Consider the following 14,981-nt stretch of genomic DNA (forward strand, 5'->3'; position numbering starts at 1 on the left):
AGAATTGCATAAATAATTACACTTTTAAAATGTGTGAGATGTAATATAAAAAGTGATTATCGTTATTAGTAGTAATGAGCTGGTTTGGTAGAAGGATTGAATTGCCCCAATAACAGAGTGACAGCTGATTATCTGATGATGATGATGATGATGATGATGATGATGTGTGTGTGTGTGTGTGTGTGTGTGTGTGTGTGGCATGACTGTAAACTTGGGAAGGGTATGATCATACATCCTAAGAAGAACCAGAACTCTGCTTTTTTTCCTTCTTATAGATAATAAATGAAAATGGACATGGGGTTTTATAGTAATCTTACTTATTGCTTACTCATTAGCTTCTCAGAGCAATGTATTCAAATGAGGTTGATTAAGAGGAAGTTGTTGCTTTTCTAAATCACTTACCTCTTGTACCAAAATAAAAAGACTTCCAAGATTAGGAAAACATTTCATTATACTTTAATTGCTAACGAAGCAAGCATTTTCTAGTCCTTACTTTGAGTTCTCCTTTTTTGGAGACATGGCATTAATCCCATCTAAATTAAATGGCAATGTCTCACAGTTGGTTATGTGGGGATTATTAGGCAATTGCACACTGCAATTTATGGAGATGCTAATTACCTTAATTTCTCATGGTTGCTGTATTTTAAAAATCTGATACATGTGATTTACTTTGATGAAGATATTTTTTTAGGAATTTGTGTCTCTTCCTGTTAACAACAAACTCCACTTCTAGGCCCATACAGAATTCTGGGGTCCCATCTTTTTCTTTCATGGAGGAGAAAGCTGGTTTCTGGAAAGTTTAGCAGTTTATCTCTGAGGTAACATCAAGATTATCATAATCATGATCTAGTCATAATAGCTGTAGCAACTAACATTCTTGAGTGGTTATCATGTGTCCGACATTCTGCTAAGGTCTTTAAATGTATCAGGGCATTTACTCCTCATGATTACTTCTCATGATGACTCTGTGAGGCAAGTACTGTTATTTTCCTCACTTCACAGGATAAAAAACCGAGACTCATTGAGAACAAGGAACTGGCCAAAGGCTACTCAACTAGAACACAGCTGTAGGACTAGTACAACCAGATTCTCAAACTGGCCTTTTTGCTCCAAAGCTCCCCTCCTAACCACCAGGCTGTATTGCCATTGAACTAGTTAGTCACCAAGTTAGTGTGACCAGGTTTTTACATGCCTACTACTCATAATGGCTCTCACGATGCAGGTTATTTGTTTCAAGTTGCATTAAGATTCAATCTGAGATTTTGTTCACAATTTGGATCACAGCCAGGGATGACTTAGGCAATTTGCTGTCAAATTAAATGGAGCTGGACAAAATCATCCACTGGAACTCACCAAGTCCTGCCGCTCCGGGCATACAAGTTTGGGCATTTGCTCAGGACTGTTGCTCTGAATTCCTTGAGGGAAGGGGGAATCTGGATGCAGTTTCGGCTAGAAGAGGATTTGTTTGCTAATGATTGTGACCATGATAGTGTGATGAGTGAGAGCTTTTTTCACTTTTCCAATCCTTGCCAATTTAAGCCCCCTTCATTACTGCCTTGGAGGGAAAACTGGAGATTCATGCCAGAAAAAATCTGCAAAGGTGGTTCTCTGATCTTCTCACAAACAATGTCTTGCACAATTTCCCCCAGACAGCATTAACCGTCATTCCAGTCTCAGAGACTGAGATATATAAGGCCAAATGTAGCATAGTTTACATTTAAAGCTACTCTGGAAATATTAGGTGCTTATTAGCTGAACTAAAACTATGCCTTTTTAGTTGTTGCTGAACCATAGGCATACATTTGGAGGCTTTCTTGCCACATGATGGATTTTACCCTTCACCTGAGAGGCAAAGATCATACAAAGCATTGCACAAACAACAGCGAAAAAGGGATCAAAAAAATTTCTCCGTGGTGTGAGACGGAAGTCAGATAATGGCATGGCAGGCATGAGAGAAGGTTTTACATTTTATTTTATTCTAAATGTTTTAGCTACATGGGATGATAGGGTTAAATGAACACAGTGGAAAACCAATTAATCATGCAGTAGATCCCTGACTTATAGGAGGGGTATGCCTCTAAACTTCTGGGAGTGCCTAAGTGGGGATTGCCATCAGAACACTGGAGAGAGCATATGATGGGATTAGTGATGTCATAGCTCTGGGTCACCAATGAGAAACATTCTCAATTTTAGCTAAAAGCCATTAAATTTTTAACTTCACTTTCTCTTTCCTTCCATTATAAGTGTTAAGTTTTGGCTTCCTTTTCAAGCCCACTTTTGGCTAGGAAACAAAGTATTTTACCACTTCATAAAAATGACTGCATAAAAGACACCAGCAGAGAGCAACAGAAACTCTCTTGGGATGGAACTTCTGGCAGCCAGGTAGGCTGAAATGTTGGTCTACTAGTACAAGGGACTCATATTCTTGCCTCAGCAAAATGTCAAATTACTACATGTCATGGATATTCAGGCTTGGTTTAGAATAGTGGAAACCAAGAATGCTAAATCACTGAATTACAAGTGTCCATTGCTCACAGTATGATCTCATCTATGTAGACTATAGACAAGACTATAGACAAGACTAGAAAGAAATATAGCAAAAGCATTAAACTGGTTACCTGTGGGCACTGGAGATTATTAGTGAGGTTTATTGTCTTCATTATAGGCTTTTAACTCATTGACATTTCTTAGTTAGCATTTAAGCATCAGAAAAAAGGCCGTAAAAACATAAAAACTACTTTGAAAACATGAGCTAGATGCCAACAATCTCTCTAGCTTCAAAAACCATTCAATGAACCAAATCACAACCATGTGAACCAGTGGGTCTTGTCAGTGAGTGAAATGACTAAATAATGTCATTTATTTCACTAGTTCAACTGTAAATATTTATCTATTAGAAAGTAAATTAGTGCACACAATGAGGCTATTTTGGTAGGCAGAAAAAAATTGGATATCAAGGATTATAGAGAATGGTCACCACAGCCAGGTTATTCTGTTTGTTTTGGTTTTAGATGTGTAGCAATGAGAGAATTCCTATTATCACAGAGAAACAGTTGGTAATGGTGGCAGTTTCTATAGCTCACCCTGCAATTTTAGGATGCTTATTTTTCAGTTATGTTGACATGCTGAAGAATTCAAGGATGAGGGCAAAGAGTAGTTACTTTGGTGATACAACATTTTTACAACTGTTACAACAATTCTTCCAATTTAAGTTAAAATTAGTTAAATTATAAGCCTGAATAAGTTAAAATTAGTTTAATGTGTGTGAGTATATAAACTTCTAGTGAGTTATTTTTTAAAAACACTTCAAAATATATCAAATGAAATTCAGTGAAGCAACTCTGTGGAATAACAGGTTCTGTAGGCAAAGTCTGAAAACCACTAACTTAATGCAACAAACAACCCTCTCATCCCCATTTTGTGGGTGAGAAAACTGAGGTCCAGAAAGGTAAGATAATAAATCTAAGGCTACAGACTAATTATTTAGTGCACTTTTTGCTGTCCATGGTACTTCCCAGCCTTGACAGGCAATAAACTTAGCCATGTGAAAGGGAGTTTGCTTTCAAATAACATATAATAGGCCCCAAATCCTAGTCTCATACAGGTAAAGTAAACCAGTGTCTCAAGTGCTAGATGAAATAAGTTTCTTTTGGAATTCAAAAATATCTGACCCTTGGTACTAAGAACATCTACATTTCTCCCTTTAGGTGGTTTCTAATTTGGGATACAAAGGTGACAGTTTAATGTCATTGTGTCACTCCTGATTTTACAGGCAGTTAAATCTGTAGTCAGAAAGCCATTTCTTAAGGGTTTGCCTCTGCTATGTCTAATGGGAGGGCAGACCTTTGTTATATAGTACCTTCTTCTCTCAGACTATCACTTCTATTTTCTTTCTGAATTTAGAAAAGTTGCCTTGATTCCAGATATGCAAATAAGTGCAATGAATTTCCCAGTGATCCTGAAGTATCTTAACCTTGGAGCAGCAAATCTACATTTCCTAAAGCAGTTTCCTCTTAAATCTCTCCTACTGCTAAGTCTTAATTTTTCCAGCTTTGTTTAATTACCTCTGCAATAAAAAAATAAAAAAAAAACCCAGCTTCCTGACATTTGCCTCTTTTTCTTTCTCTTTTTTCCATTTTCTTTTTTTTTCCTTAATAGCCACCTGTCCCAACATTTATACATGTGCTGTATTAGATGTTTTAAAATAACAAGGATGCAGAAAAAGCATAAATTTCACAGGTGAACCTCTTTCATTATAACATGGCCTTTTGCTTTTGGATAATAAGAAATAGGCCACAAATATTACTCCAACAGAGAAGATAGATAAAAATCAGAAGCCAGAAAAAAAAATTGAGTAAATTATCAACATTTTCTTAAAATTGTTAACAAAATGCTTTTGTCTCACAAATGTCTTCCATGGCCATCTCTTTATGGAACCTTATTCCCCAATTGTGGGAATGAATCCCTCATTTCTCATAGAAATTCACACATAAGTTTTCATGAAAGCGTGTAAAGACTTTCAAAGTCTTCCTCCAGCTGAGCGGACCTGTCTGAATTAGGATAACTATGCTTTTCACACACTAGTCTTCTGGTATGGATATAAAGATGTATAATAAGTAATTTAAAAATAGTGTTGAATCGCATTAATTATAATTATCTTGGCTAAAAATGCTTCACACTCTTAATATTTTTGAAATTAAAATAAGTCCAAGCAAAATTTTAACACCTTATTCAGTTTTTATTCCATATCCAATTTTCAATACATAATTTTCTGGTGTAATAGGAACCTAAATTAAACTTCACCTAAATTATATAATTATAAAATATTGATTTTTTGTGTCTTTAATGAAAATTTGTTTAAGTTCAGTTTTATGAGCTAAGTACATGAAATAGGCAATATTGCATCACAAGTAGAATTTAGAATTCATGAATGTGAGACAGAGTACAAGAAAATACATTTTAGAAAGTTAACAGCAGAAAACAAAAACTTCAAAAAGAGCAATTTTCATGCACATTGCTCATGTACTATTTCAACTATTTAAATTTGGATTTTATGTTTATATAATTACTAAACTATGATTTAAAAATAATATTGAGGTGTTCTCAGAAATCCAAGGAGACTGGGAAAGGATTTTTTTTAATCTTTTGCTGTTCATGATTAGTTTATAGAAGAAGAATTTTTTGTATCTTCTCTCATATGTTGAGGATAAGGAAGCTAGTAAAGAGATTTACCAGGAAGTGTTGCAACTACAAAGGCAAATGTCCTACCATGAACAGAGACTGCTGACCTGTACTTTTATGACTACTCATCATCTGAGATATTTGTCAGTCTAATTCTCTTCTTTAAAATATTTTATTTATTCATTCATGAGAGACACACAGAGAGAGGCAGAGACACAGGCAGAGGGAGAAGCAGGCTCCCTATGAGGAGTCCAATGTGGGACTTGATCCCAGGACTCTGGGACCATGACCTGAGCCAAAGGCAGATGCTCAATCACTGAGCCATGCAGGTGCCCCTGTCAGTATGATTCTTAAATCTAACTGAGGGCCAATCATGCTTTCCAAAAAGCAACGATAATGAAAGTGTCAAGTGTCTCTTTAAAGTTTCAAATTAAAAAAGATCTTTTAGAAAAATTTGACCGTTGACAATAAGTTCTGCTTTCTCTTTAACAAAGGCTATGTCTGTTAAAAAATTAGAACTGTTCTAAGTTACAATTGTAGTTGTTGACCACTCCTGGCTAAAAATGGGTCAGTTGTGATCCTTAAATATGGTCTACTCTGATCATGTCACTGATCAAGGACAGAGTCAAATGGAAAGGATCCTGAGAACACTGTGCCATCACATGGCCCAGACCTTGTTAAGGAGAGTTAGAAGTACCAGAAGAAAAAGAAATCAGAAGAGAAGATAACTCTGAAGGGTGCTCCACAAGGGGAAAATCTGTAGACCTTGAGAGGGCATCATATAGCTTCAAGAGCAAGGAGCATGGGTACCAATAATGGATGATTAGGAATGGACACTGGACAACAATACTTATTTTTAATTGAAAAATTTAAGAAGCTTGGTTGGAACTCAATTTATGTTTATGATAAATAAACTGGTAAATCTGACTGACCTGGCTGGACAAGGATCCAAGTTGCACTCTTGAAGTTTGGGTTTGGGTTTGATGTTCTCCGGGTAATAGTGACAGTATTGATCAGCAACCACACGGTTGCTCCGAAGATCGTAACACTCAGCCGATGTCAGCTGGTAACCTGCAGTGGCAAACCATCCAGGCAAGTTTAAAATGCACATACCACCATCAAATATAATGCAATATATTTCATTATGCTTTTTGGCCATCCCACATTAATGGAAATTCTTCCCCAACACCTCAGTAATTTCTAGGACAAAAGACAGATAAATGGAAGGCCCATTAAGTTTTACAGACCTCAAATATTATTTTTCCACTCATATTTTATTTTATTTTATTTTTTTATAGTTTTTTTTTAAGACTTTATTTATTCATGAGAGACACAGAGAGAGAGAGAGAGAGAGAGGCAGAGACACAGGCAGAGGGAGAAGCAGGCTTCATGCAGGGAGCCCGACATGGGACTTGATCCCGGGACTCAAGGATCATGCCCTGGGCCGAAGGCAGGTGCTTAACTGCTGAGCCACCCAGGGATCTCCTCCACTCATATTTTAATAATTAAATTATACTATAAGGTTTGAACCACAGAATGGCAGAGCTGGGTGACTAAGACTGTGCTGTAAGTACTATTATTAATTTGCTTTGTATAACCTGAAAGTATAACTCTAATTTCTGTATCCAAAAAAGATGATCAGTATTTATTTGCCAACCATCTCATGCAAGGATGTAAAATTGCGTCCCTTGTATCTAGGGCAAATAAACTCCCAAATCAATCAATAAAATGAACTAAACCCTAATACTGCTTCCCTGGATGAATGGGGGACAATGGAATGCAGCATAAGATCAGGTCCTGCCAGCTGCCTGGGAACATTATTTTTGTCTAAATTCAACCTGAGTTGGTTAGGCTGAGTAAATGGAGAATGAAGATCCTTAACAGTAGCCACTAGGGATCCCTCCAAAACAACAACAACAACACTCCTCTAATGTTCAATTTCTGCTTCACCTAACATCCTTTGTCATTGCTCCTTAAGTCTCTAGCTGATATTTTTTAGTTTCTGTGCACACATTTCCACTGTTGAGAGAGTTCTTTTAAAAAATAGCATTGCTGAGTACCAAGTCCCACTCATAATGTGTTGCATCTTTCTCATCTGCCTTTCCTGTCCTGTGCATTTTTGGTGAGGTGGTGATGAAGACAGAGATTCTTAGTGTGAAAAATAAATGCACATTGAGAATTTTTTTATTTTAACTTTGGCTTTTATATCATTCTAACCCTAACCAACTTCCAAAATACATTCTCCCTGGCAGGTGGTTGAATATTGCTATTGCTAGATATGGTTAGAAAGGTAGAGTTAGAGTAATTAAAAGACTTGCAAAAGGTTTTAGGAAATCAGAAGGAGGCTTATAAACCAGATTTCCTGGCTTGAGGCTGTGTTCTCAGACCACCCGCAAAAGTTAATTGTTCATTAAAGACCTAAAAAAAGACCTTTTAACAATTTTACTGTAAAGATGAAAAGCATGGAAACTAAGAGGTAAGAACACATGTTCCATTAAGTTTTTTATTTTATAAGAAAATCAAAGAGAAAAATGACATTTTAAATAAGTAAATATACTTTTATTTTTCAATTATACTATACTCTAAAGCAGATAATGTTATGATAAACTAATCATTTTATAATTCAAAATTGTAATTTATAATTTCCATAAAATAATTTCTTTTTTTTTTTTTTAGATTTTATTTATTTATTCATGAGAGACACACACACACACACACAGAGAGAGGCAGAGACACAGGCAGAGGGAGAGGCAGGCTCCATGAAGGGGGCCTGACGTGGGACTCGACCCCAGGTCTCCAGGATCACACCCTGGGTTGAAGGCGGTGCTAAACCGCTGGGCGCTAAATGGCTGAGCCGCCAGGGCTGCCCTCCATACAATAATTTCTACTCAAGGACAGAATTCTATAGTAGTAGTATTTACTACTAAATACTAAATATTTTTTAATGTGAGCATAGGTGATAAGTAAATTATATAACAGATTATGTTTTTTAAAAATCATAATTTGTCAGCTTACAAAGGTTGTGGTCAAGCTATCCAAGAGTGTGTGAAATGAAGGTTTAGAACAAAAATGATATAAATGACCAAAACGGTCAGATAATTGTGTTTTCAAACATTTCACAAAGTAATTGGAGTAGCAATTGTTTGTTCACACTTAGCAAAATGGCCAAGCCATTGAATGTGGAACTAGAAACATAAGGAGGAACTTAGAGATCATTTTTTCATTAATATTTTCAAACTGTGGTCCACAAAGTGGGAGGAAGGCTGGTTTCTACATTGCTCATATCTCTATTCTGAGCAATACTCCTTTTATCTGGACTTCCTAGTAAGATTTCCTTTAAAGAAAGGGTTTGATTGCTCAAAACATTTGAAGACCACTAATGCTTCCACTTCTTCACTCAGATGTGAGGAAAATAAGGATGAGAAGGTTTGGATATATATGAATCTAACATTAGTTGCCTTACTATATAGCAAAGCATCATCGAGATTACTGAAATTATACTCCAAAAGCAGCTCTATGTAAAACTAGCATACAGGGCATATTATTGAATTGTTACTTCTCACAAAATACAGTTTTCATTTAAAAGAAAAGAAGAAAAGTAATTATTTGCTTGGATTTCTTTCTTTGAAACTATTTCTTATGCTAGTCATTAATAGCTGTATCAAAGCAACATATTCTCATGAAACATCAAAGTAATTGGCATTTTATCTTTAAACAAAGTAATTTTCTCTTCAGGACAGATACAGCAAATGGAAACAATATTTTGTTGAAATGCTGAGAATGTTGAATTAATAGTTATTTAACAACCAAGTAAAAGCACTTGAAGGTATTTTTGACTAACTGCTTTTTTTTTTTTTATGACTAACTGCTTTTAAGCTAAAATCTAACACTACTCTATAGAATCTCATTTTCAGTGGTTTGTTCACGTTATGCAGATGAAGATGAATTATTTCATATGTTCTTATGGTTTAAAAAATTAATAGATGATAATTTGTCTCATTTTGAGGTGCCATCTTTCTTTTCTCTTGTCAAAATAATCTAGTGATAACCATGTGGATTAGTTATTTAACACCATCCAATTAACAGGCTTCTATGCAGATGAAGCCAGCATTTATTTAATGTGCTAGTTTTTAAAGGAACATACATACAATTTTATGCTCATTAAATCAGCAAAATTAAACAATTCTTATAATCCGCAAATACTGGCTCAGTTGGCAATGAACTATTCATACACTGCTTATTACATTCTGGAAAGAATTTTGGTAATATATGCCAATAGCCACAAAAATTCTGAAACTCACTCTTGAGAATTTATTCCAAGGAAATAATTTGAAAGGAGAAAAATACTTAGGTATTAAGTTATTCATTACATTATAATAGAAAAGTTTAAATGAACTAAATCTTCTATAGGGATATGGCTAAATAAATTAAGCAATTATTATGTAACCATTGTAATTATTAAAGAAAATGGGGGAAAATATCTTTCCCATGTTCTGCTGTGCATGTTGCAGATGTAATGGAGCAGAGATAGGAATTTGTTTGGTGACTTTTCAGGAAAGATGTGTTTTAATGAATAAAGAAGTCACGTGGCCTTCCATTTACTGCTCAGATGATGGGACAGAACTTCACAATAACTGAGTCTAAGTTTACAGTGGAGGGGCTTTTTTTTCTTTTGTAATAAAGTATTTCCTTTAATTAAATTATTTTCTGATTCTTTTTGGACACATCATGCTAGGTAGTAGGCCTGACAAACACTCTCCACTTGACTTCTGAATAGGTAAGTTCTCTTCAACCAGGTGGGAGTAGTTTATTCTCAAAGGAACAGAATAGAGTCAAGGCGGTTTCCATTAATGAGACTGGCCAGACAGAAAACATTCATGGGGCTTCTAGACTGAGGTATAGGAAGGCTTCAAGATTTGGCCCCTTTGAAAATCAAGAACTTGACCCATCACAGCACTAAATTTCTTCCATGATGAAGGTACTACTTTCATAAAAGCTAAGTCTTCCTTCACAGAAGCCAACAGTCCATCGGGTAAGTGATCACCATTACCTCCTCCACAGGTTGCTGAGCAAGGAAAGAAATCTGTCTCCCTCCATCGGTGGATGATTGGCTGATAGAAGATGAACTGGACTGTGCTGTCAGCGGGCCCTGAGTTGTGGACCTGCAGGAGATAAAAGAGAGAAACTCAAAAACAACAACAACAACAACAACAACAACAACAAAAAACAACCAAAAAACAAAGAGAGAAACTGGTATGACAGGGAGGTCTGCAACTTGGTCTGCAACTTTGGAAAGAATGCACAGTGGTATACATGGTTTTAGAAGATGCATGAATAACTGTCCTGGGAGAAAAATGGGCATAGCAAATATCATTGATCTTCCCCATCAACCATACACCATCATGACCATCACTTTTCAGTTCTGTTCTCACAGAAGAAGGGATCTCAGTGTCTTTACTTAGGAGTCTAATAGGATCATTTTCCAGGCCACTTACTCCTTTTCCCTCTTTTATTTCCAACTTCTCTGGTATATAATAGGAAAAATTATGTGGATTTTTATATATATGTATATGGATTTTTTCTTTATTATTTATTTATTTATTATATTTTAGTTATTTATTGAGAGAGAGAGAGCACAAGCAGGGGGAGGGACAGGGAGAAGGAGAGGAAGAAGCATGCTTCTTGCTCAGCAGGGAGCTGGATCTCAGGACCCTGGGATCATGACCTGAGCTGAAGGTAGATGCTTCACCAACTGAGTCACCGAGGAGCCCCTGTATGTGGATTTTTAAATGTAGGTTCAGAAATAGACAATTGGTTCTAAGAAAATTATAAATGGCATATGCTGCAAAAAAGGAAAGATCCTGTCTCCAATTAAGAAAAAAAGAATTAGGGATCCCTGGGTGGCGCAGCGGTTTGGCACCTGCCTTTGGCCCAGGGCGCGATCCTGGAGACCCGGGATCGAATCCCACGTCGGGCTCCCGGTGCATGGAGCCTGCTTCTCCCTCTGCCTGTGTCTCTGCCTCTATCTCTCTGTGACTATCATAAATAAATAAAAATTTAAAAAAATATATTAAAAAAAAAAGAAAAAAGAATTAAAGAATTAAATGGCTCTGCCCACTCATACATGGTGTTTCCTGGCAGTTTAGTGATTCATACATTTTAATGTGCAGAATTACCAATTGGAAGCTTGCTAAAATGCAAATTCCTGGGCTCCTGCAATGCAAGAGCAATGCAAACATTGATAGTCCAAGTACCAAACTTTGAAAAATACCAACTTACTCTATAAAAGCAAGTACTTGGAATACAAGTCCTTATGGAAATTACAACTCCTTTGTGTTTTAAGAGAGGGGAAGTGAGGCAATAATCCTTTAATAGTTCTTAAAAGTACAAGGTTGTGAAAACATACTCAATCTAAAAGAGAAGATGAAAGTACCCAACAGGAGCAATGCCTTGATTTCACAAAGACAGAATGACATGTCATATAGCACTGAGACAACTGGACAAGGCTTGGACTATTTATTATACTAACAGAAGTTCCATGAACAACCAAGAGGGCTACCTCTTACTCCAAGACAGTAGGGGAGTATCAGCGCATCATGCGGTCTAAGTTTTTGTTAACATTTTCAAGCCTAACTGTGGTCCCAACTGCTCTCTACCTAGGATATACCGATGGATTTGGCCTTCAGATTTTTTTTTTTTAAAAGACAGCCTATTTTTCTGCTACTGAGTGTAACAACTGGATTAAACATCTAGGAGCACTGGAACACAGGGAGTAAGTGTTAAACCCCAGGCCAGTTTTGGACTTTGGATGAAAATACTGGAAATGTGCCTCAGATAATCTGCAAGAGCTGGAAAAGGAGAAAGAAGAAGGAGAGAGAACTATAGAATATCTTGTATTATGCTGGGATTCTGATCAATGGAACATCAAGATCTTTCCTAATTAGAATAAACGGTGATACAATCCCCTACTTTAAAGCAAAAACAGCTGAAGCAATACAGTGTCTTTCACAAAAGGGGAGCATAGCCTACAGATTAATATTTTTCAATCCTATGTGTCAGATACAAGATACCTAATTGCTTGCTCAGGGATGTAGTATTAATCACATTCTTTGTAAAGGTGGTTTCTTTTTCTTTTTTTTTTTTTTTTAGCTCACAAAAGCCTATAGCTCTCTTGGGATGTGTGGTTTCCATGCTGGAAAGGTATTAGAAGAAGACTTTCATTTGAACACTAGCTCCATGAAAAAATAAAAAGACCAGAAGATTTATTTAGGCTTAGAGAGATAGATTCCTTTGCACAGGTCCCTTTTGGGGACCTTGAAATCAGACTAAGTCCTAGGAAAGTGGAGGAAAAAACAAAAAATGAGGAGGATAGAACATTAAAATCCTTGGAGAAACTTTGTTCTAGAATATCTGTACAGTGTCTGGGCTTCGTTTTTGATCTGTTAAAAAAAGGAAAAAGATGGAACAGTTCAAATTTTCAGCTTGCTAGAAGTTAATGGTAAAAGTACCTTATGCTCTGAGAGTAAGGAATGCATGTCAAGAACTTTTGGTGTTAAGAGGAAGTGTTCGTAAATACTATGTTGAAGAGAAAAAAAACAAGGAGCTTAGAAAGAATATTGCTCCTAAAGAGTCCAATGAAATTGATGTACAATGACCGTGAATGCTGAGATTGTATGCCCAAATTTGAAATGAACAGTGATATTGTTATTTCAAATAGATAAAAACAGTCATGATGTATCCAAACTTCTGACCACATAATCTCATTTGATTCTTTCTACACTGATAATATTCCTGGGTCTCTCTTCCCTATAGGCACCTTCTTTTAATAGCAGCCAACAACCACCACAACAACCAGCACTTACTACATTTCTACTGTTTGCAGGGTACATTTTATTTATAAGAAATCTAATCTTAGAATTACTCTGTATTATCTCCCATATTTACATTACAACGACAGATATAAGTCTCAGAGAGATTAAGTGACTTGCTCAGGGCTGCACAGCAAAGGAATAGCAGAGCTGGGATTTGAATTCAGGTCTGCAGTGGCTTGAAAGCTGCCATTCTTTTCATGATTCCAAGTAATTCTGTTAGTATTAGTGTTGTGAAGGCATAGGTATTTATCTTTAGTAGAGGCCTTTTACTGCTCTTCTCTGTATCTTCTTAATTTTTCATTTTAAAGTAGGAAAACTGTTTAAAATACAGGAGCCAACCTGATGTTCAACTTTGATGGCCTTTGTTGCTTACAGAGATGAGCTGCCATGTTCCTTGTTTCTGGATTTATTAATTCTGGGTGCCTGGGACCTTTGTTATCATTAGCGCTGGAGCTTTATACACCCTAAATCCTCAGACATCAGGTTCTTGTTCTCAAGAGTATGTTGAAAGCTTCAGTTTGACACACTCGAATTTAGTTTTAGGGAGCTAAACACATCTGGCATATGTAATTTTGGCTTCCTTAAGTTAATAAGGAAAAAGAATGTTCTGAAACAAGCTTTTCTTCCTATAATTACAACGATTCAGTGTTTCTAATTTAATATAAGGACTTCTCACACTGAAAAGAAAAGAGAAGACAAAAACTGGTCACTTTCCATAGCAACTGATTGCACTGTCATGATAGAGCCACGGGGCAGGGCAAATGTGTGTGTGGGTAATGAAAGAACATTAGGTCCATGCAAAATCACAGGAATCAAGGAGGCATTTCAATTGCATGAAAGATATCAAGTACACAAAGTGATCTCCCAGTTGATGCACTACGAAATGCCAATCTTTTTTTTCTCGATTGGGAAAAGGATAATTTGTGAGTCTTAGCTGTTCTTTTCTCTCACTGATGTTGTAGAAACTTTTGCCTCAGACAAGCCGGCATGGGATTGGTAGTCAGGAGGTGTCCTACATTCCTTGGCTGCTGAATGATGCACAGAATGATGCTCCAGCCTGTTCAGAACAACATATGAACACATTATCCGTGCCTAATACTCTAGTTGATGCAAATGGAAATCACAACCGTTCTACTACTTTGGTGCTTAGGTACTCATTAGTCACTTTTCTCTATGATGTTCTAGATGCTCTAGAGTTCTAGAATGGGCACAAACTGAATAGCTATAGCTATACTTTAGCTGCTTTCAAAAGTAGAGCTAAGCTGGCAGTTCTAGTGAAGGCTGGACCATGACCGAAAAAAGATCCTCTTGTGGCTCAGAAAGTCATTTTCTTTCACTGGGTTGCAGCCTTGGAAGGATGCACATCACATGATCAGGAAAAAAAATACAAAGGCCTAATTTAAGATAGTGGAGGCAAGAAGGGACAATAAAGAATGGCTCTGAGATGGCATGAAGGTAGAACTGAAAAAGTTTAACAACTATCTAGGGGTGAATAGGAGTACAGGAAATTGGTGTGAATCAAAGCTTTCTGATGTGGCCAGGTCAATAGCATATTATTCCACAAGATAGGAAATGAAGAAGATTTTGTAGGTGTCTAAGGCTAGAAAAGTCCAGTTTGGGACACATTGTGCTGGTTGCGCGTATGGGATATCCAAGTGGTGATGTGCAGAAGGCAGCTAGATGTATGAAATGCATTGGCAATGCTGTCAAATCCTGACATGTGAATAATATTACTTGAATTCTAATCTATATATTCAGTATGTATAAGAGTTGCAACTCTAGGGAAATGAATACAAATGGTTTATTCAGCAGCCCTTGAAGGGTTTAAAAAAATAAAGACATCTCTCAGTATTGTACTGGTTTGCATATTTAAATGAAATGATTTAACCACCTATAGCATCATTTCTATTGTGAGCTCTCTCCGCTGGT

General features: G+C 36.5%; 1 protein-coding gene across 3 annotated transcripts in view; it reads right to left on the reverse strand.

Annotated features, from left to right (window-relative positions):
* ADAMTSL1 (ADAMTS like 1) overlaps positions 1-14,981 on the reverse strand; it is an 871,496-nt gene that overhangs the window by 219,538 nt on the left and 636,977 nt on the right. For all 3 annotated transcript variants that reach the window (XM_072728197.1, XM_072728199.1, XM_072728198.1), the window contains 2 exons: positions 10,232-10,343; positions 6,114-6,252 (listed from right to left, as the gene is read on the reverse strand). In XM_072728197.1, the coding sequence (XP_072584298.1) occupies positions 6,114-6,252; positions 10,232-10,343 (251 nt within the window). The remainder of the gene's footprint in view (positions 1-6,113; positions 6,253-10,231; positions 10,344-14,981) is intronic.

Source organism: Vulpes vulpes, chromosome 12 (genome assembly GCF_048418805.1).
Source record: "Vulpes vulpes isolate BD-2025 chromosome 12, VulVul3, whole genome shotgun sequence".
In the NCBI taxonomy this organism is placed as follows: Eukaryota; Metazoa; Chordata; class Mammalia; order Carnivora; family Canidae; genus Vulpes; species Vulpes vulpes.